Here is a 22453-nt window from a genome sequence, read left to right as displayed (position 1 = left end):
CTTTGTTCAATTTTTGTGTTTATATAATTGTGCTGTTTTCTGATTCTAAAAAGCAAAACAATCTCAGGATTGCTTTACCTTGCATACTTTCAATCACTTTCAATCAAGTATCTTTTAGTTTTAGACTCAATTCTTCCCCTCTCCCTCCCAATGTGATATATCATTTTCTCAGAACCTAAGGAACAAAAAAGAGTCTAGAGTAAACTTATTAAACTTTTTCATTATACTGATGATGAAATTGAGACCCAGGAATGTTAGTTTCCCTGGGTAAAACCACATAGCTAGTAAATTCTGGGATTCAGTGAGTCTTATGCTTCACACTGCTGGTCTATTTTTATTTTTAAATTTAATTTATAAATTTTTATTTTTAAAAATATTTTTTTTCATGTTTACATGATTCATTTAGTTCCCCACCCCCCAACTGACAAGCATTTCCACTGGGCTATATGAATGTTGTCACTTGATACCTATTTCCATATTATTCATTTTTGTAATAGAGCAATCTTTTAAAAGCAAAACCCTGAATCATAAGTCATATGTTTTCCTTCTGCATTTCTATTCTCACAGTTTTCTCTTGATGTGGATCGCATTCTTTCTCATGAGTCCCTTGGGATTATCCTGGATCATTGCATTGCTACTAGTGGCAAAGTCCATTACATTGGATAGTTCCACAATGTTTCAGCCTTTGTGTACAATGTTTTCTTGGTTCTCCTCATTTCACTCTGTACACAGTTCATGGAGGTTCTTCAGTTCATGTTGAAATCCTCCAGTTACCACTCCTTACAGCACAATAGTATTCCATCACCATTATATACCACAATTTGTTCAGCCGTTCCCCAATTGAGGGACATCCTCTCATTTTCCAATTTTTTGCCACCACAAATAGTGTGGCTATAAATATTTTTGTACAGCTCTTTTTAAATTTTCTCTTTGGGATACAAATCTAGTAGTGAGATTACTGGATCAAAGGACAGGCATTCTTCCCTTTGGACAGAATTCCAAATTGCCTTCCAGAATGGTTGGATCAATTTACAACTCCACCAGCAATGCATTAATGCCCCAACTTTGCCACTTCCCCACCAACATTTATTATTATCCTTTACTGTCATATTGACCAATCTGCTAGTGGTGCTTATCTATTTTTAAAAGGCTGTGGAGGGAGCAGCTGGGTAGGTCAGGCTCAGTGGATTGAGAGCCAGGTCTAGAGATAGGAAGTCCTAGATTCAAATCTGGCTTCAGATACTTCCTAGCTGTGTGACCCTGGGCAAATCACGTGACCCCTTGCCAAATCATGTGACCCCCTTACTTGTTCTTATTGCTCTTTTGCCTTGGAACCAAAATATAGTATTGATTCTAAGGTGGAAGGTAAGGGGGGGGGGAGGCTTTGGAAAGGGGTGGCAGCTAGGTGACTTAGTGGATAGAGAGCCAGGCTAGAGATAGGAGGTCCTGAATTCAAATCAGGTCTCAGATACTTCCTAGCTTTGTAATCCTGGGCAAGCCACTTATTGTCTAGCCCTTCTCTTTTTGCCTTAGAACCAATACTTAGTATTTAAAAAACAAAACAAAAAAAACTGCTGTGGAAGGAATATTGGATTTGGCATCAAAGAACTTCAGTTCAGGTTCTGCTCTTCCACTCTGTGGTCTGAAACAAGTCAGTTTGCCTCTTCAAAGTCTGCCTCTTATCCTCATGTTGCCTAGGGAGCAAGGCATAGTGGAGAGAGACATGGACTTAGAGTAAGGAGGACTTCTGTTTGAATTCTGCCTCAGAAATTTAGTAGCTAGGGAAAATACCCTATATCGAGATCAATATTTTAGAAGGGGTTTTATCCATTAATAGTACTTGAATTAATTTATGGTGTTAGTACTAGGAAAGGTATTTTTTTTAATTTAAATTAAATTTTATTTTACTTTTTCCCAATTATGTCTAAAAACTGTTTCAACATTTTTCAAAGAATACTGAGTTTCAAATTCCCTCCCTCTCTTCAACCCCTGCCCCCACCCCTTTTGAGATCTTATGCAATCTCATAGATTTTACATGTGCAATTATTGTGAAACTTTTTTTCCATATTAATCCCTTGTGGCAGGAAACAAAAAGAAAAATTGAAAAAAAGTTTGCTTTGGTCTGGAGTCATTCTTTATCAGTTCTTATTCTCTGGGAGATGATATTTTTTTTATCATGAATCTTTTGGGATTCTTTTGCATCATTATATAGCTGTTGTTCATAGTTGTTTATTGTGTAGTATTCCTAGTTCTGCTTAATTTCATTCTGCTTCAGTTTCTATAAGTCTTTATGTGTTTTTCCTGAGTTCTTCCTCCTTGTCGTTTATTATAGCACCTTAGTATCCCGTTAAAATCACATATTATAATATACTCAGCCATTCCCCAGTTGATGGGTAATCCTTCATTTCCCAATTCTTGGCCCCTTCAAAAAGAGCTGCTTTAAGTATTTTTGAACATATAGGTCCTTCCCCTTTTGTTTTTTTATTTCTTTGGAATACAAACCCATTAATGGTATTGCTGGATCAAAGGGTATGTACTATTTTATAGCCCTTTGGACATGGGTCCAAATTACTCTCCAGAATGATTGAATCAGTTCATAACTCCCCCAATGGAGCATTAATGTCTCAGTTTTCCCATGTAACCTTCCAAGTTTTTTTAATTTTTCTTTTCTGTCATAATAGCCTGTCTGATTGATGTGGGATGGTAGCTCAGAGCTGTTTTAATTTGTATCTCTCCAATAGTGACCTAGAGCATTTTTTTTGCATGATTATAGAAAGCTTTAATTACTTTGAGAACTTTGCCTATTCATATTCTTTGACCATTTATCAATTGGGGAATGACTTATATTTTTATATATTCAACCAAATGGAACTCTTATGAGAGAGATTTGTAAAAAATTTTTGTAACATTATGATGACTGTATATTACTCTTCATCCTATTTCTCCTCTATTTAGTTTCCCACAACTGCTTTCTCCAATTTGCCTTCTTTTTTTCTATCAGTCCTACCCCTCCTTTTCTTACCTCCTTCCTCTCCACCTATGCTGTAGGGTAAGATTGCTTTCTATACCCAATTGATTGTGTATGTATGTTCTCTTCATTGAGCCAGTTCCAATGAGAGTAAGGTTCACATGCTCCCTTCCCCACCCCTCTAATCTTTCCCTCCACTGTAAAGCTTTTTCATGCCTCTTTTATGTGCAGTAATTTGCCCCATTTTATTTTTCCCTTCCCCCTCCTCCCAATGCTTTCTTCTTTCTCATGTTGTAATTTGATTTTATTCCATAGTTTCCCATTATATTCACTTTGCACCCTTACCCTCTGCCTGTATACTTTTTCTAACTGCCCTAATAATTACAAAGCTCTTAGGAGTTCTGGAATCCTCTCCCCATTTAGGGATGTACAGTTTACCCTTATTGAATGTCTTTTTGTGTGTGTGTTGCTAATATCTATGGTTTTAATTTTTTTTGGTTTCTTTTTTTAATTTTATTTTATTTAGTCAATTTAGAACATTATTCCTTGGTTACAAGAATCATATTCTTTCCATCCCTCCCCTTCCCATAGTCGAAGAGCAATTTCACTGGGTTTTACATGATCTTTGCACTAGGATGAACATTTAGAGTTATTGAATATCTTTTGATTTCTCTTTACTTTTTACTTTTTATGTTTCTCTTGAGTTTTGTATTTGAGAGTCATATTTTCCATTCGGGTCTGGTCTTTTCATCAGGAATATTTGAAAGTCCCCTATTTCATTGAATACCCATTCCCGTCCCCCCCTCCCCAATTTTATGCTCAGTTTTGCTGGGTGATTCTTGGTTTTAATTTTTAGCCCCTTTTTGCTCTTTGCAATATCATATTCCAGGTCCTATGATCCTTTAATATATAGCAAGCTATTAATTCTTTTGTTGTCTTGACTATGGTGTCATGATATTTAAATTGTTTCTTTTTTAATATTTGCCATATTTTCTTCTTGGACCGGGAGTTCTGGAATTTGGCTATAATATTCCTGGGAATCATCCTTTTGGGATATCTTTTGGGAGGTGACTTATATTATTTCAATTTCTTTTTTGCCCTCTGATTCTAGAATATTGGGGCAATTTTCCTTGATGATTTCTTGAAGATAATGTTTAAGTTCTTTTGTTTGATCATGGTTTTCAGGTAGTCCAATAATTCTTAGATTTTCTCTCTTAATTTATGTTTCAGTTCACTTGTTTTTCCAATGAGCTATTGTGCATTTCTTATGTTTTTTTGATATGTTTGACTTTGTTTTTGATTACATTATTGCCGGGTTCTAAATTTGAAGGCATGATTTTCTTGCTGAGATTTTGTAGCTCCTTTTCCATTTTGGCCAATTCAGCTTTTTAAAGAATTCTTTTCCTTGATGAATCTTTGTACTATTTTTTCATATGGTCAATTCTGCCTTTTAAGAAGTTCTTCTCTTCAGTGCATTTTTGCATATTTTTTTTTCCTTTTGGATATTTCTGCTTTTTAAGAAATTCTTCTCCTCATTGGATTTTTGTTCCTCTTTTACCAATTGGCTTAATCTTATTTTTAATATATTAATTTCTTCAGTAATTTTTTGGACCCCCTTTACCAAGCTGTTGACTTTTTTTCATGATTTTTTAATCACTCACATTTCTTTTCCCCATTTTTCTTCTTCCTTTCTTATTTGATTTTCAAAATCATTTTTGAGTACCTTAATTCTTTTGGAGCTTAAGAATAATCAATAATTTTCTTGGAGGCTTTTAAAAAACTTTTAAGATAATTTATTTAGAATATTTTCCCATAGTTACATGATTCATGTTCTTTCCCTCTCTTCTTTCCTCCCCCCTCCTGGAGCTGAGGAGCAATTCCACTGGGTTATACATTTATCATTGTTCAAAACCTATTTACTTATTATTAATATTTGCAATAGAGTAATCATGTAATGTCAGAATCTCTTGGGGGCTTATGATGCAGCAGTGTTGACTTGGTTGACTTCTGAGTTTGAGATTTGGTTTTTCTTGTCATCTAAATAGCTTTCTATGTTGAGTTTCTTTTTTTGTTGCTTCCTCATTTTTCAGCCTTTTTTAAAAAAAATTATAAATTGTAAAAGTTGGACTTTTGTACCTGTTGTGAAGGGAGCACTGCTCCAAGTTTCAGGTTCTTCATGCAGCTACTTTCAGAACTGATTCTGGGGATCTATCTGCTTTCAGTTCTTCCAAGGTGGTATAATGTAAGGAGAGGTGTGTTTAATATTCTCCTGGCCTGTGCTCTGATCTGGGAGTAATTTCAAGCACTCTTTTCTGCCTTAGAGCTGTGACCAAGGACCCATTTTCCCCTGTGGCTGCAAGTGCTGGTGTATTATGCTAGTTTTCTGCCTCAACCTGAGATTGGGTCCCTGGATTGTGACCTGGTTCTGTTTATGGACAATGTAGACAAGAACCTTACACCTAGAGCCAGCAAAGGGGACCTTGTAATCTACTTTTGATCAGTTGTTTGACCAACACCTCCCCCGCCCCAGCTTTATCATCTGAGACTCAGAGCTTATGCTTTCTTCTTACAGCTGTATCTAGAGCCTGTGGCCTATGTGGTCTGCTGTGTTGTACTACATCTCTAAGCTTATGCACTAGATCTCTCCTGCTGGCTTTTTAAGTTGTTTTGAGCTGAAAAATTACTTTATCATGATGGACTTTTGTGGGTTATGCTGCAACAGAATTCATTCTGAGACTTTATATCATAGTTTTTTGGAGAGTAATTTGGTAGTGATAAGATATGTGTATATATACCTTCTCTGCTGTCTTGGCTCTGTCAGTCCCCCTTGGTGCCCCCTCTCCCCCCTTTTTTAAACTAGGTTTATATGATGCAGAGATTCTGTATTTCTTTTCTTTCTTTTCAAAAAAACTCTTGCCTTCCATCTTAGAGTCCACACTGTGTATTGATTCCAAGGCAGAAGGGCAGCAAGGGCTAGGCAATGGAGGTTAAGTAACTTGCCCAGGATCATATAGCTAGAGAGTGACTGAGGTCATCAACTTTGAACTCAAGATCTTTCCTAACTCTAGGCCTGGCTCTTAATCCAGTGAGCCACCAAGCTGTACACTCTGTATTTCTTTTCATTAGGCAGAGAGAGGTGAGAGGGAGAAAAAATAAATGCTCAATTCTTAAAAAAACAACAAAACAACAACTTAACGATAAAAATGAGAAAAAGACATTTATGTCATATGTCCCTAATGATCAGGAGAGTAAATGTCAGAAATGTGAAATGATAGTTTTCCCGCCCAAAATTTCCTTATTACATATCAAAAAACCAAGTGCTTCAGTTGAAAAATTTAAGAGGATCTGTAGAAAATATATGCAGAGAAATGTAGTAGATAGAATCAAATCCTTCCACTAGCAGTGGGACCTTTCAAAGGTTACTTAGATGTGAGGTGCTGCAGGATAGGATTTATCTACCAAATGGATTATAATGTTTTGATGAAATGAGTTCTCATAACCCAGTTCCCCAAGCTGATCTACTGATCCTTTATTCTTTTTTTTTAAACCCTTACCTTCTGTCCTGGGGTCAATACTGTGTATTGGCTCCAAGGCAGAAGGCAAGGGCTAGGCAATGGGGGTCAAGTGACTTGCCCAGGGTCACACAGCTGGGAAGTGTCTGAGGCCAGATTTGAACCTAGGACCTCCCGTCCCTAGGGCTAGCTCTCAATCCACTGAGCTACCCAGCTGCCCCCCTGATCCTTTATTCTTGATGGTAAATTTAAAGTAACTTGTTAGCACATTGTTACTGTAATCCCAGCCGCCAGGGAGGTTGAGGCTACTGAATCTCTTGCGGGTTATGTCTTTTGTCTATCTCTCCATCCTGTTCAACATGAATGTGGTAATTGATTGGTCACATCAGGTTGCTTAAGGAGGGGCTGTCTGGCCCACTCTGAAACTTGAGTTTTGCTCAGGTTCTGATCAATAGTAGAATTGGGCTATTTGTAGCCCTATGTATTTTCAGACTGGGGGGAGATAGAAAAACCCAGTTTTTAAAAACCAAAACCAAACAACCTTTTCCCCTTCTGACAGTAAATCAAAATACAAAATATTTGAACTACTCTCATTTTAACCAGGCTATTTTTAGTATAACAAATATTCAGAATAATGCCCAAGAAGATCCTATTTGGACATTTCATTTTAAGTTTGAGTACTTTATTTTGTGAGATATTAGTTTTGATGTAATTTTAAGCAAAAACATTGAGCTTTGCACACACTTTTAAAGCAATTTTTATTTTTATTTTTTCATATAGTTCATATGAGAGATCCTAATAATCAGCTTCACATAATTAAAAACTTGAAAATATCAGTAAGCAACATTGTCACCCAGCCACCTCTACCTGGAGCTATTCGGAAACATTTGAGTGATGTAGTGTCTATCAGCCAACCTGCAGAAGGATTAGTAGCTAATGTGATTACAGCTGGAGATTATGATCTTAACATCAGTGGTAAGTAAAAAGATTTATGTCACTTTTTAAAAGCAAAAAAACATGCTTAAATTAGTTCATGTAAAAGCATTCAGTGTTTTAAAATTCATTGTTAATGCCATCAATGATATTAATCTTTGGAAAAATAATATCTTTAACTATGAACTTTTTGTTAGTATATATTTTTTTAGAACTGATAATCCAGAGTTTTAGATCCAACACTTTTTCTATTGAGACTGTAGTAAATTAGAATCTTTACTGAGGGTGAGGGGAGCTGGCTCTATTCAAAGCTTTGCAACTAACTTGCAAATGAAACTTGGCAACTGACTTGACTGTTTTGAGCTTCATATTTGTTATCTGAAAAATAAATTTCATTTTATTATCAGCAAAATAGCAGTGGCAGAATTAGGATGCCTAAAACCCCTTTAAAATCTGTCTTTATTATAATAATAACTAACAGTTATTTAGGGTTTTAAGGTTCTCAAAGCACTTTATGTAATCTCATTATTTCCAACTACCCTGTCACAGTTATTGCCCTGCTATTATTATCTCCATTTTACACTTGATGAAACAGGATAAGAAAGATTAGAGAACATGTAGGGAAGTCCAGAGGCAATAGTAGTGTTAATTCAAATAGAATTCTGAAAGAGATTTTGAGGGCAAACATGATTATAGACCACTGGGTAAAAAAGTCTTGGAACTTAGTGACTGACCATAGTTTACTCCAAAGCAGATGTATCAGACATGGAGGAGTAAGGCTTTCTGTACTCCTGAATGGTCCTGAACCATATTAAGGTTTAGTGGCTCCCATTTCTCTTTGAATTTGATGCCACTGCTCCAAAGCATGGTCTAGGTTAGAGAATGTAGTATCAGCATAAAGATGATGATGTATGATCTCAGTGAAATTATGATTTACATATTTGAAATAGCAATTTTATTTCAATTTGAAATTAAATAAATGTGTATTGTTAAGAACTTATAAACTTTAAAAGCAAGGATCTGGTAGGAACTCTTTGAAAATGTTCAAATGTGATTTGAGTGGTTAAAAGATTTAAAATGGAATTGGTAAATAAAGTTAATATAAGTAAAATAAATACTTGGTTTTTATTAGCCTAAAAATATGAAAAGACTTAACTAATTATTCTTAATATTGGATGAATTTAAGAAGATGGAAAATACATTATGTGATTTTGGTATTTAAGCAATTTAATGGAAACATAATCTTTTTATACCACAGTAATTTGCAATCTAATATTTGTGGCATGATGATCCAAATTATTTCTGTGGTTATGCAATTAAGCCTATGAATTTAAGGATTTCCTGTAAATATATAAAATTAGGTATCTTCAATGTGATGAAATATAGGAAAATTCATCTCAACAAAGAACAACTTAAATATATTTGATAATATTTCAGGGAATAAAGTGGAATTGCTGTAATTGATCTTTCCTTATATTTGCTTTGTAGGTGAAGAAAACATCTTGAAGGTAGAAAGTAGAATAAAATTGAACTTAAACTTTAATTTGATTCTTTGATCTCTTTGTCTTGTGATATTTTAAAATATTAACTTTAAATTATGACTTTTAGAATGTGTTGAGGACTAGATTGTACTATTTGTCAACCTAATTTTTTTTAAATAGAAAAGTAGGATTCTAGACTCTTAGGTGAAAAAGTATTATAAATCTTTTATTATCTAATTCTCCATCATTAGTGTTGAGAAAATTGAGGTTTGGATGGGTTAAATAGCAATACAGGGTATCTCAAAAAATGTCATTGCACTTTTAAGCTACTAAAATTTAAGACTACACTAAGACTTTTGGGACATTCTTTATTTGTGCCTTTGATTTATATATGTATTCTTTAAGTTTTTCAAAGTGCTTTTATGCTGACTTGCCACTGGTAACATATAGTTAGTAGCATGCCCATGATTAAAATTATACCTTTTAGTATCTTTTAATTATAAAGTTGAATGAAAAACTTTTTAAAGTTTAGAACCCTTTAAAATGTACATCTCTGTGCTATTTAGTATACAATTGTCAATGAAATCTAATTTATATCATATTATCTGAAATGTTTTAAATGCTAATAAGCTATTTTAGGAATTGAATTCCATGTTAAACGTTTCAACTAGATGATGAATTTTTATGCATCTCTCTTCTTTTTGTTGTTGTTTTGCAGTGAAAAGTAGCTTCATTAAAGTTAGATGTAACTGATTAACGTATGGTTGTTGCCTTTGACTTTTCCCTGAGAGAAATTTACTTTTTATTTTCCCTAAAGGTTTAGAAATATTGTTAGAGATGGGGTGGAGTTGGGATTTTGTGATTACCATAATTATGAGTTTAGGAAGATTGGCTGTGGGATAGGCAATTGCAGGCCATACTACTTTTCACTGGAAACTGTCCATTTGTTTTGGAGAAAGATTCTGACCAAATTCTACATCATTGCTGAGATATGGGAAGGGTCACCTGATGTTGGCCAATGACTCCTTTAGTGATTTGGCTAAATCTTCAAGATCTACTGACTGTACACAATTAAGTACTGGAGAGGTATGAGCTAGAATACTAGATTTTATTTCTTCCAGTCAATCTTAGCATAATGGTAGTTTCATTGTAGCTTTAAAAAGTTGATATTTCTAGGCTGTTAATAAAGTAAGCTTTCTTTAGTATTGAATACCTTTTTTTTTAAAAAAAGGAAAACTTTTCACTTTAAGGATGCTTCTGTTCTCTTATGTTTCAAACTTATGATTATGTTCCAGTTTGCTGTCAGTTAGATGAATATCATGTAACATTTTTTAAATGGTTAATTTTAATAGAGGTAGATTTCAGTAAAATCTTTATATCTGTTCTAATTTATAGAAAGTCAAAGCTGAAATGGAGGAGATAGTAATTCTGGAAAATAGCAAATTTGTATAATGGATGATGTCATATAAAGGTTTTAGCAGTCATGAAGATATAGGAGCATGTTGATATCTTATCCATGTACATTGAAGAAGTATCAAGTTGGGATTGCTTTTGATACCTTTGGTTTTTGTGTCAAGCTATATTTCCTAGCCATGGGATATGGTTATGCTTAACCTATAAACCTAGGCCTAACTTGAGTATCTTCTGCATTATTTGACCTTAAATATTTGCTGAGTAAACTTTGGGGAGTGACACAGTGGATGGTGGCTTCTTTTGTTTGCAGTGAAATATTCTGGGGGAAAATGGGGACTCTTCCAGTATTGTCTCTGAGGTACCTTTCATTATGTTGCCATTTTGGAGAGAGCAAGGACAATATTTGAAAGCAAGTGCATTTTATTAAGATCTGAATAGCTTTGGAGTTTGGAGAATATTGATTTGGAAAGTGAATTGAATTTTGGTAGTTCAGATAAAATTTCTGATCTGAAAGGCACTTAAATGTATAGTGACTAGTATAAGCAGAATATCTGACCTTGATGTTGTAGATTTTGTTTGTAGAAAGCTAAAGAATAAAAGCCTAAATTTTTTTATAGAGCCTCACCCCCCTCCCCGTTTTACCCTGATTATCAAGTTAAGAAGGTATAGAACTTTTTGTTCAGTAGGAAAAGTACATTTAAAAACTTTTGTTTTTGTTTATTGATTTAAAACAAACAAAATACCTTTTTTTCCCCAAGATACTGATGAAATGCAATTATAGCCAGCACCATTATAAAGAATTCTTTATGACAAAGTCCATGCATTCTTTAGAATGAGTGTATTGGTTGATAACTCTATGGAAGTAATGTGTTGCTGAGCTAGTTATAACTAATTCTGTGATCTAATTATAGCAAATAATCTGATGTAGTTTTTATCTCTTGTCCATGGCCTTATGTCGGTACTTTTTCGTAATGAAATAATTTGATATTGTGCTGTTCATAAACAGGACAGGAAAAGAGTTAATAGCTGAGTACTTTATCCTGAAAACTTAAGTCAAACGTTGAAGCATTTCAACAAAACAATTATTTAAAATTTAGGAGGTAGTTAAAGGAAAGCAATAGTTTATATGTATAATGCTTTGCCTTACTATAGTATCACAACACTTTTCACTGGTAATCAGGTTTATTTCATTTTTTATTTCTGCAACTAGGAATCTATCTTTATAGGGGACGCAGAGTGGTCTATGGAATTTGTTATACATTTTTACTAGGACTAATCTATTTAATAAAAATGTTATGAATTCACAAGACAACTTTCTGTTCTCTTCCATGGATGTTATTAGACAGACCTACACTCCTCAGCCTCTCCATTCCTCTCTTCCCACTGATTAAAAGGAAATAATTGGTATTTGTTCATGTAAATTGGCTTAGTTTAACAATGCCATGTTTTTTCTATCAGATCGATCAGTTAAAGCTAGTGTTCCTTGGTACAGTAATTGGAAAGACACACTGATGGAACTGAAAGAATCCACGTTATATTCAGGTATTTCTTGTGGTTGATGTGAGTTTTCCATATTGCCCTTAGTCTTCTTGTTGGTGTACTCCATCAACCTTTGCTTATTCTGCTACTTCTATATAGCTTTCTCCCTTACTTGATACACCTTCACAGTTTTTCCAAAAATATGTGGTGTTGGTGATGGCTGTCAGCTTTCCTTTTAGCTTTAGTCTTTGGCCTTTAATTAGAACAATAATTTGACAAATTATGGACATTGTCTTTTAATAGAATAATTTGAGCTTCCCTTTATTCTAAATACTAGAGTGACAGAATGACCGTGTTTTTATTTTTTAATATATCATTTACTTTTAAAAACATTTATTGTTTTCCATGTTATAAGTGCCACAATATTATATTTAGAGTAAAAATATTTTCTAGCAATATATAGTATTTTAGGGGAGGAATGTCTAATGTGGTTTATTAAATTACCGTGATTTTTCTAAATTTAGGTTTTTCAAGAACAAAAGACCACTATTAACACCATTTCATTTTGAAAGCTTTCTCTCAAGTATTGACTATATAGAAAACTATAATAACATTAATTTCTTACTTGAAATTCTTAGATAATTGTTAATCCATTGCTTTGTGTTAACCACTTTTAGTTAAAAAATAATTTGTAGTTTGGTTTAGAATATGAAAATAACTTTTGGCAACTACTGAAATTAAACATTTTGTAGTCCTTGCAGTTTTATTATTACATCATTGTATAGTATACAGTGTGTATATAATGCTAAAATACATACATACTAATAAATACTTGCTGGTTTGTTTAGACTAGGTTTTCTTTAACTTTTTGTGTCATGAACCTCTTAGGCCCATATTTGTGAAAATGAGGCACATGTGCACCAGCGTGCTGGAGGGGGCTGTTCCATTCCCTCTTTCCATTGTGCCTAGGGACAATATTCATAAGCCCCACCCCTCTGTACAGAAGCCCAGTTTGAGCACTTCCCTCTGCTATCTGGGATAAAGCAAGGGGGTTCACAGGTAGCTTGAAAGGACAATTTGGGCACATAATCTCTATAAGGTTCACCAACACTGCCTTAGGCAGTTAGGTGAAGTGAAGCCTGTGGATAGCTTCATAATATTTTAAGATGCACAGAATACTAGAATTAGGAAAAAAAAATCAATTATATTTAAATACAGTTATAAACTTTTTAAAAAGGAGTTTACAGACCCCTGGTGAAGAACCGTTGATTTAGAAATTATTTTCATGTACATTTCAGGAAACTAATTTCTACTAATTTTAATTAAAATTAAACTTATTGTTTTTATATCACCTACATTCCCTACTATATATCTCTATCACTCCCTTTCAGTCAGCCTTTATAAAGAATTTTTAAAAAGCTATCAAAACTAATGCATTGAATATGCCAGACATTTTCTGTAGTATTGTATACCCAGTTGCCTCAGCAAAAAAAAAGATCTTTTTTTGAAGAGGTATCCTCTCTGTCTCTGTCTCTCTCTCTCTTAACTTTAATAACTTTGTTTTTTTGTATTACTTACATTTTACAGTATCTCCCAAACCCTCTCAGTGAGAGCCATCCTTTTAACAACAACAAAAAAAAAGGTTAGCAAAATTGATCAACACACAGATAAAGACTGATATCCCCAGTGTATCATGCCCATAGCTATTTTCCCCACTGCCCTAAGGAAAGGAGAAAGGCAACTTCTTATATCTTCTTTTAGACCAAACTTAGTCATTATAATTTTATATTATTCAGTTTAAATATTCTGTTATTGTTCTGGTACAGTTATTATATATATATGTTGGTTTACATTTGAAGTTTGTAGTATCTAATGGTGTTAGGTGATTTAATAATAGTAGTTTATAGTTACTTGTATAACATTTTATAATTTATAAAGCATTTAGTGTCCCTTTTGATTTCTTAACAATATTTCCTCACTAGTATATATAGCTGTGCTCTAAAGTAGTATTATCTATGATTCCAACATGAAGGGAATTATAATATATTAGATTTTCCAGAGCAACTTTAGATATGATTAAATCAACCTCCTCCCCTCCCCTTTTTTAAAAGCAGATGAGGCCTAAGAAGTTAAGGGATTTGCCCCCAAGATGCCTTGTTTTTGGATCTTGAAGGAAAAAGCAAGATACTTTAGGCCTAGTTGACTCTAGGATACTTACTATATCTTTGCATGTCTTTCTGTTGAGCAACCAGTCTGAAGTTTTAGTATTAAAGTGAGAAAGACAGGTTGGAACCAGTTGGTAGAAATCCTTTAAAACATAGTAAATACAAATTCTTGAAGCACTGGAGTATTTTGTAATACAAATTAGAGCAATGCTAGTAGTCACTTAAGTATTGTACTTTGTACTTTGGTTATAGATTTTCAGAGAAATAGAATATCATTGAAGATTTAGAAGTTATAGCTGGGGCAGCTTGTTGGCTCATTGGATAGAGAGCCAGACCTGGAGATGTGAAGCTCTGGCTTTAAATCTGTCTCCAGGCCCTTTCCAGCTTTGTTACCCTGGGCAAGCCCTTGGAACTGATATTTAGTATCAATTTTAAGACAGAAGGTAAGGGTTTTGTTGTTTTTTTTTTTTTAAAGAAGAGTGAGAAGGGGAGAAATAGCTAAAACACACAGTAGGAATATTTACAAATCTTAAGTCATTATGCTAAAAACAATCTTCCTTATATTAGATAAAAATTATACGGTTTCCATTCAGTTTATCTCTCCACCTTAGAAGTTTGTTCCTTATCACACTTAGGACCAGTTAATATTTTTTTTTGGGGGGGAGGAAAGCCACAGTTATTACTGTTTAGCCATAATTATTACTGTTTAATTTTGGAAAGATTTATTATTGAAGGGAAGTAATGTGCTTTCTGGTCCAATTCCTTGCCATCAGTAATAAAGGAAAATTGAATTCCTTTATATATTTTACTGTTTTAGTAGTAGTAGTAGTAATACAAAAGAATGTAGGCTTTAAATTTATTAGAATTTAAAGCAAATGTTAGTATTTGGAATATGTATTATTCATGACTGTTATGTTCAAAGTTCCAAAACTTAATTGTATATGTTTACTAGGTCATGTACCAGAAGCCTCTGGTGCTCAAAACATAGAGACCTTTATAGACAGAAAGTTAAGAAAACACTTAACATTTTGTTTGTACTTTTTTGGTAATCAAATTTATAGTCAATTTTGTGCTTAAATTATATAATCAATAAATTAAGATATATTCTTTATATTGGCATATACTTTTTAACCTCCCCCTTCCCCCAAATGAATGTGGAAGCAATTTTTGATAATTGTTTTCTGACATTTTGAAATTCAGATTCTCTCCCTCTCTTCCTTCCCCCTTTCCCTGAAGCAGTAAATAGTCTGATAAAGGTTGTACCAGTGTTTTCATGCAATATATGTTTCTGCATTTCTGCATTCTGACAGAAGACAGATATCAAACATATAGTAGAAAACCCAGAAAGTGCAAGAGGGCATGCTTTGATTCCAACAGTTTCTCCTTTGACTGTTTACCAAATACTTCTAATTAAAAAAAAAAATCCACACCAAAAAAACTTCTTACCTTCCATCTTAGAATTAACACTGTATTGATTCCCCAACAGAAGAGCTATAATGGCTACTTGATGAGTAACTGACTTGCTTAGGGTCACACAATAGGAAGTATTTGAAGTCAGAATTGATCACCAAATACTTGAAAAATTTTAACTTTAGCTGCATTAGGATATACTTACCTAATGAGGTTCAGCAGTCTGTGTAGGACTAAGTAAAGAATTATTATTTTTCTTTTAGAACCACCATTGCCCCTTGGGTCCTTTCTTGAGTTTTCAGGTTTTGTCCACATAAATGCTTAGAATCCCAGGAACTGAATTTAGACACATTTGTTTTCAAATACCTAGTTGTTCACTTCATCCAGCATAGTTGACTATTCCTTTCCTCTTACTGTCTATGCTTACTATGTGCTAAAAATAAAATGAAGATACTGAATTTATTATATCATTTTAAGCAGCACTGAAAGCAGAGGGAAGGGAGGAAAGATAATCAAAAGTAAAAGTAAATCCAACTCTTGACTTTCTTCTTTGGATATTCTTTGTGTTCAACCAGTTTTTAAAAATTTCCCATTTTTTACTTCATTGTTAGAGATACTAATTTTAAATTGTGTATATTATGCATATAAACTATAATTACTTAGGTTTATGTGTGGTGTATATATGTATATATATATATACATATATGTCAGTTGAAGAGAAAATTTGTTTACCAGTGTTGTCTATATTGCTTTCTTTTATTACCTTTTAAAAACGAATTGTAGAATGTCTTAAGATGTTTCTTTTTCTGCTTTGTGGAAATATGCACACATGTATAGTTATAGTTTACCAAATATTTTCTCATCTATTACTTCATATAAGCATTGCATCAACTCTGTCAAGTAGTAGCACAAATATTCCCATTTTACAGAGGAGGAAATGCAGTCAGAGAGGAAAGCTACTTGCTCAAGGTTACACAGTTTATAAATGGTAGATTTTAGGTAGCCTTAAGGCAGGAAGACCTGAGTTCAAATCTAGCCTCACATACTTCTTATCTGTGTGACCTTGGGAAAGTCACTTAACCCCTCTGTATGCCTAGGAGGTCGCTAAGATGGCCCAGTGGGACAAAGTACTGATCTGGGATCAGGAGGACCCAAGTTCAAATTCAGACTCTGACACTTTGGGCAAGTCCACTTATTCTGATTACTTGACAAAAGGGTCCACTGTATCGGTTCATTAGAGAAAAACAATGGCAAACCATTGAGGTATCTTTTCCAAGAAAACCCTGAACAATTGAACAGCAATAAGATCCTCTCCCTTCAAGGCCATTGTTTATTATTTTTATTAACAATTTTCCTAACAGAATATTGAATTTTATATACACATAAGGCAAACTAGAGAATTTTAGCCTAATTTAAATACTAGATTTGGTTAAATTATTCTTTGCTTTTTTAAAAATAAGATTTTCATTGATATTTTATGTCTCTTAGATTTCCCCCTATATTCTAACCACCCCTCTTCAAGAGAGCCTATTCTTTATTTCTTGGAATTCTTTTCAGTATTTTACATCATATTTCTTAAGTTGTAAGAGAATACAGCATATTGTTGAGAAAAGTCTGCCAAACCGGTTTGATCAATATATTGTTAGATAAGACCAGATTTGGTTCTAGTGAATGTTTTATATTGTTTGTATAGAAAACCATGGCTTTTTTTGGTTATTAAAACAAGTTCAAAAGAAAAAACATGCAATAGAATTAATAATGTGAGTTAATTTGATAGTTTGTGACTAGGCATATACATTTATGCACATGAGGAAATATACCTTTCGCCAATATAATCTATTCTAGTGTGATTCATTTTGAGACACATTTATCTTTGATCATAATCAAGATAGGTTATTTACAGAAATACCATAAGTTTATTGTTAATAAAATAGTCTCAAACTATAGAATACATTTTTGTTTTGTGGTTAATTTTAGTGGTTTTTTTAGGTGGAATTGTAGCAGGCAGGTTGAAAGAAATGTGAGTTTGTGTGAGTTTCAGATAACTTTACTCCAATTTTAATTTCTTAAAGGATACTTTTTTTTTTAATAAAGTAATTTTGTGGGGGAAAACATTTTTATAATTTCTTTTCTGAAGGTTGTATTTGCATGTCATAATTATGCTTTGTACATTTACTCATTTCAATTGTAAATATTTTCTTATGAATAATTTTACCTTTATAAATATTTTCTCAATTTCAGCTACTACTCCATGGTTTGAATCTTACAGAGAAAGTTTTCTTCAGTCCATGCCAGCGTCAGATCATGAATTTCTAAACCACTATTTAGCATGTATCCTTTAAATATAAAGATAATTATTAGTTTTGAAAGCATTTTTGTAGAAAAAGTAAATGAAATTGTATGGAAATGATGTTAAATGGGAAAGTATAAATTTCTCTTTTTTGATGATTGTCTCAAATGCTTTTCTGTCATTGCCACATTTTGTCTAAGTAGCTATTTAGCAAAAAAAGGAAACAAATTAAAAAGCATCTCTTAAATGTTTACTATATGGTAGGTGCTCTGCTAAGAGCTGGGTAGACAAAGAAAGACAAAAAACAAAACCAGTCCCTGCTTTCAAGGAACTTGAAGTCTGATAGGGGAAACAATATGCATACAGCTGTGTACAAGCAAGATATAAACAGAATAAATTGGGAGATAATCTTCAGGGTGGGGTAGGGGGGCAGTACTACTAGCATTAAGGGATTGGAAGAAGAAAAGTGGGGGGAGGGGAGGCCCTATCCCCAAAGGAACTCATTTTTTCAATGGGGGGAGGGAAAATATAAATTAACTATGGAAAATAATCTCAGAGGGAAGACTTTATTAGCTAGGAAGATCAAGAAAGGCCTCCAGTAGAAGATGGAATTTGAGCTGGGACTTAAAGGAAGCCAGAGAAACTGAGGCAAGGAGACAAAGTGTACTAGGTATGGAATAGCCAGTTCAAAGGCACTGACAGGAGAGGGATTATTTTGTGTAAGCCATGGCAATTAGACTAATATAATTGTGTGATAGAATGTGTGGAGAAGAGAAAAGAAGTTAAGACATCAAGAGAGGTAGGGTCCAGATGATGAAGAGCTTTAAATGCCAAGCAGGAGTTTATAGTTGATCCTTGAGTGGGGATCGAGTGGAATTTATTGAGTTGGAGAGTGATGTAGTCAGATTTTTGCTTTAGTAAAATCACTGTCAGCTCAGTGAAAGAATGATTAGAGTGAGGGGGAGAGTTGAGGGAAGGAGACAAATGAGAAGGTTCTATAATAGTCCAGAGGAGAGGAGGGTCTTACCTAGGGTCATGACTGTAGGAGAACAAGGGACTTATATGAGAGATTTAATTATGTGAGAGTGATCAAGTTGAGGATAACAGGAAGATTAGGAGCCAAAGTGACTAGGATTTTTTTAATATACCAATTCTAAAATACCTATGGAACATTCAATTTGAGATGTCTAAAAAGCAGTTGCTACTTGAAAAACAATCCCTTTGTTGTTAAAACAAATTCAATTGCAATACGTTTTGGGTTTAAAGAAGTTAAATAATTCTAATAGATATCTTTAATAAATTCATTATGTTTATAGTTATAGATTTTGACAGTTAATATTCTCTTAGATATGTTAATTAGGCTTCAACCTATTACTGCATTTGTCATTAAAGCTTTTAAATCTTAGTCTGTTGGAGCCTCATAGTATTTGGACAAGTTTTTAGTTTTTGTAACTAATGTTTATAAAATGGGGTTTCATTTAACTTCATTAAAAATAATTTATTTCAGTAAGAATACCTGTTTGTCATTTTGCATTATGATACTTACCTTAATAATATGCTTTGTAAGGTATGTTGGTAGCATCTTCTAGTGAACCTGAACCTGTGGAACAGTTTTTGAAATTGTCCCAAGAGCAGCATCGAATTCAACATAGCAGTGACTATTCCTATCCCAAATGGTTTATACCAAATACCCTCAAGTATTATGTCCTGTTGCATGATGTAAGTGCAGGAGATGAACAAAGGTAAGCTTTTTGTTATGTTAGTTGATATTCAATCGATCTTAATATGTGATTTGAGAAAGTATAATGCTTTGGTATCTCCAGTCTATTAAATACAATATTTTTGCCCTTTGTTTCACTTTGATCCTACTAACATCCAAACCAGCTCCATATATACATCTGTTTTTACTGTGAAAGATCCTTATCTAACATCTACTAGATTGTTTTGATGCTGTTTACTTTTGAGGGCAACTTTTTATTTTTAACTAACTAGTCAGTTACCATAATGAATAGTTTTAGACCTTTTTACTTAGTAAAAAGGAGTGTTTATTTAGTAAGCCTCAGATAAACCAGTCATTAAAGACTCTGCAATTGGAAAGGGAACATATTAATCTAAACAATTCCTTCTGTACCTTCAGTTTTGTCTTTCATCTTTCTTATATTTCTTTTACTTCTTCCAAAAATTTTGAAGCGAATAGTAGTAACTGACATAACCCTTTTTCAAATCCCAACTTGATATATATTTTTTAAAAGTTTTAAATTAAACCCATACCTTCTATCTTAGAATCAATACTATATATTGGTTCTAAGGCAGAAGAGCAATGAGTGGTAAGGGCTAGGCAGTTAAGTGACTTGTAACTCACAGTAAGGACTTGGGGGTTAAATGACTTGCCCAGGGTCACACAGTTAGAATACATTTGAGGCCAAATTTGAACCTAAGATCTCTTATCTTCAGGCATGGTGCTCCCTAACCTGTTAATCGCCTAAATTATTTCTTGGTAGTCTGCTGGGATAGATTGTCCAACCCTTATGAGATGCTCAAATCCAGACAAGTTTTAAGTCAGGCTGATTTGAGTTTTAATTATGCATTGTTATTGGATAGCTTGTAATTTTTAATTTTTTGTTTGTCAAAAAGTGAGTTTAATTTTTCTGGATTGTTTTAAAGATATAATTAATCTCTCAACATTGCATAAAGATTGCCATTTGACATGTGGTTTTTTTCTTTTCTTTTAAAAAAATTTCAGAGCTGATTCAATTTATGAGGAAATGAAGCAGAGATATGGAACTCAGGGTTGCTATTTGCTTAAAATTAATTCTCGAACATCTAATCGGTCATCAGATGAACAGATACCAGATCCTTGGAGTCAGTATCTCCAGAAAAATAGTATTCAAAACCAGGTATATGTAAAAACAAGCAAATAAAGTACAAACACAATCTCCAAACTTACTTGTGATGATTTTAGAGTAATTTTTTTCTCCCAACTCTGAAGGACAAAGCTTACCTTGGTACAGTCATTATTGGGGGGGAGGGGGATATGACTAATTAAAATGAGTTATAAGCAAACTAGAACTAGAACAAGTAGTTTGAATTTATTTTAATCCTTCCTCACATAGCTATACTTTTCCCAGTTATGAAAAATAAGATTTTGCTGATCATTTCTCAATGAACTGAAAAATTATTGCACAATTGAACTGTGTTAAGTTTGTTAAGAGGATAGAATTTGTATTTTGTAAATTTAATGTGTCATGAATGACTAGCTAATTTTTGATTAGCCACCTATTCTTGTTGGTAATATTTCTATTCTCTGATGTGCTCATTTTCTTGACACCTTCTCTAGCTTATATTATTTAGATGCATGGAATTTTCTTCCTGATATATAACTTTTTTATTCCTTGGAAGATCTCATTCAGTTTCTTTCCACACCCTTCATTGTTTTCAAGTAGTAAAGGAGCCATTTTCCTGAGGGAAGGAATTGAGGTGGGAGAACAATGAGAGTTTTTTGAAATTAGCCTCTGATTTATCAGACTTACATTCCATTTTAGGATATATTTGTTAATGTGTTCCTTTTTGTATGTTAACTGTTTTGATATATTTACTCCTCTTTTAGGAAAAGCTTCTTTTAAGGAAGGGAAAGTTATTTTAATATTCTATATAGCATAACTGTATTAATCCTTTGTGTAGTGTGTTGCTCATTTAAGATACTGAAAATGGCACATCTCACTTGTAAAGAAGTTGTATTTCCTCTAGGATTCTAATATCACTGTTAGTGACTAATTTATATATTTTTATATGCAAATTTATTCATACTTAGTAATTTTATGCTTATCTAGAAACCATCTCAAAGCTGATATTTTAGTTAATTTAAGAGATTTTTTCCATATCATTTGTTTGCTAATTGTCCTTATATGATGCTAAGGTGAAGATAGTGGAATAAAAAATTAACCAGTTGGATGTGAGAAAATCTAAAACTTAAAAAACAAAACAAAATTAAGTTTTTCCCATCAGGGCCAGATTTGTATAGGAAGAATGCCAAGGAATGAAAAGATACTAGGGTGGGGAAGGACAGAAGGCAAGCTGTTCAGGTGGAGAACCATTGGCAGATAGTACTTATTAACTAATGTACTCATAATCCCATTGGATGCTGTTGTACAACTTGTGGGAAATGCTCTAATATACTTAACTTTCAGCATAGCTACTACATCTTTTTCAAGATCTTATTTGAATCTATCTTACTTGAATATATACACTCAGTGTTCTGTGACACTCTTGACCATGTTGCTCCCTTCATGCCTAATTAGCGAATTGACTATTTGTTCTCTTTTTCAAACATCTTACTCTTTAGTAGACTTATGTACAAGCATCTTGTAAGGATTTTGAGGTACAGGGGATAAGAAAGGGTTTGTAATAAGGACTAGAGGAGGTGAAGGGACTGAGGGAATATAGAGGTACTACCTGGGCTGATAGATGATCTTTGTAATTCCCTCACACTCAACCCACAAGAGAAGTACCCCTGGGTAATGTTAGGTTAAGGATGACAGGACCAGTGTCTTTGACTGGACTACTGGGGAATACAGGATTTTACTTCTTCAAAGCTTGACTGGTATTTGAAACCCCAGAAGTCCCCTTGTCTGGCAGGCAGACTGTCACTGTTTTCGTTGTTCAGCCAAGGCTAATGGCTAGCCTAGTCCACTGCCCTCTCTGTCTTTGTTCTTCCTTCACTTTGAATCTGACTGCAAGTTTTTATTTTCAAAGTGGTTTAATAATTCTAGTAATAAGAGAAAGGGGATAGGTTTGTGGGAATA

At 33.6% G+C, this 22453-nt stretch overlaps 1 protein-coding gene across 3 annotated transcripts in view; it reads left to right on the top strand.

Annotated features, from left to right (window-relative positions):
• The window catches only part of TRAPPC8 (trafficking protein particle complex subunit 8), a 148706-nt gene that overhangs the window by 13520 nt on the left and 112733 nt on the right, over positions 1-22453 (top strand). For 2 of the 3 annotated variants that reach the window (XM_056823845.1, XM_056823847.1), the window contains 5 exons: positions 7261-7455; positions 11766-11849; positions 17603-17692; positions 19219-19393; positions 20395-20548. In XM_056823845.1, the coding sequence (XP_056679823.1) occupies positions 7261-7455; positions 11766-11849; positions 17603-17692; positions 19219-19393; positions 20395-20548 (698 nt within the window). The remainder of the gene's footprint in view (positions 1-7260; positions 7456-11765; positions 11850-17602; positions 17693-19218; positions 19394-20394; positions 20549-22453) is intronic. The other variant, XM_056823846.1, reaches the window with a different exon arrangement.

This window comes from Monodelphis domestica, chromosome 3 (assembly GCF_027887165.1).
Source record: "Monodelphis domestica isolate mMonDom1 chromosome 3, mMonDom1.pri, whole genome shotgun sequence".
Taxonomy (NCBI): domain Eukaryota; kingdom Metazoa; phylum Chordata; class Mammalia; order Didelphimorphia; family Didelphidae; genus Monodelphis; species Monodelphis domestica.
Note: the sequence above shows the minus strand (reverse complement) of the source record. Positions and strands in the feature narration are given on the sequence as shown.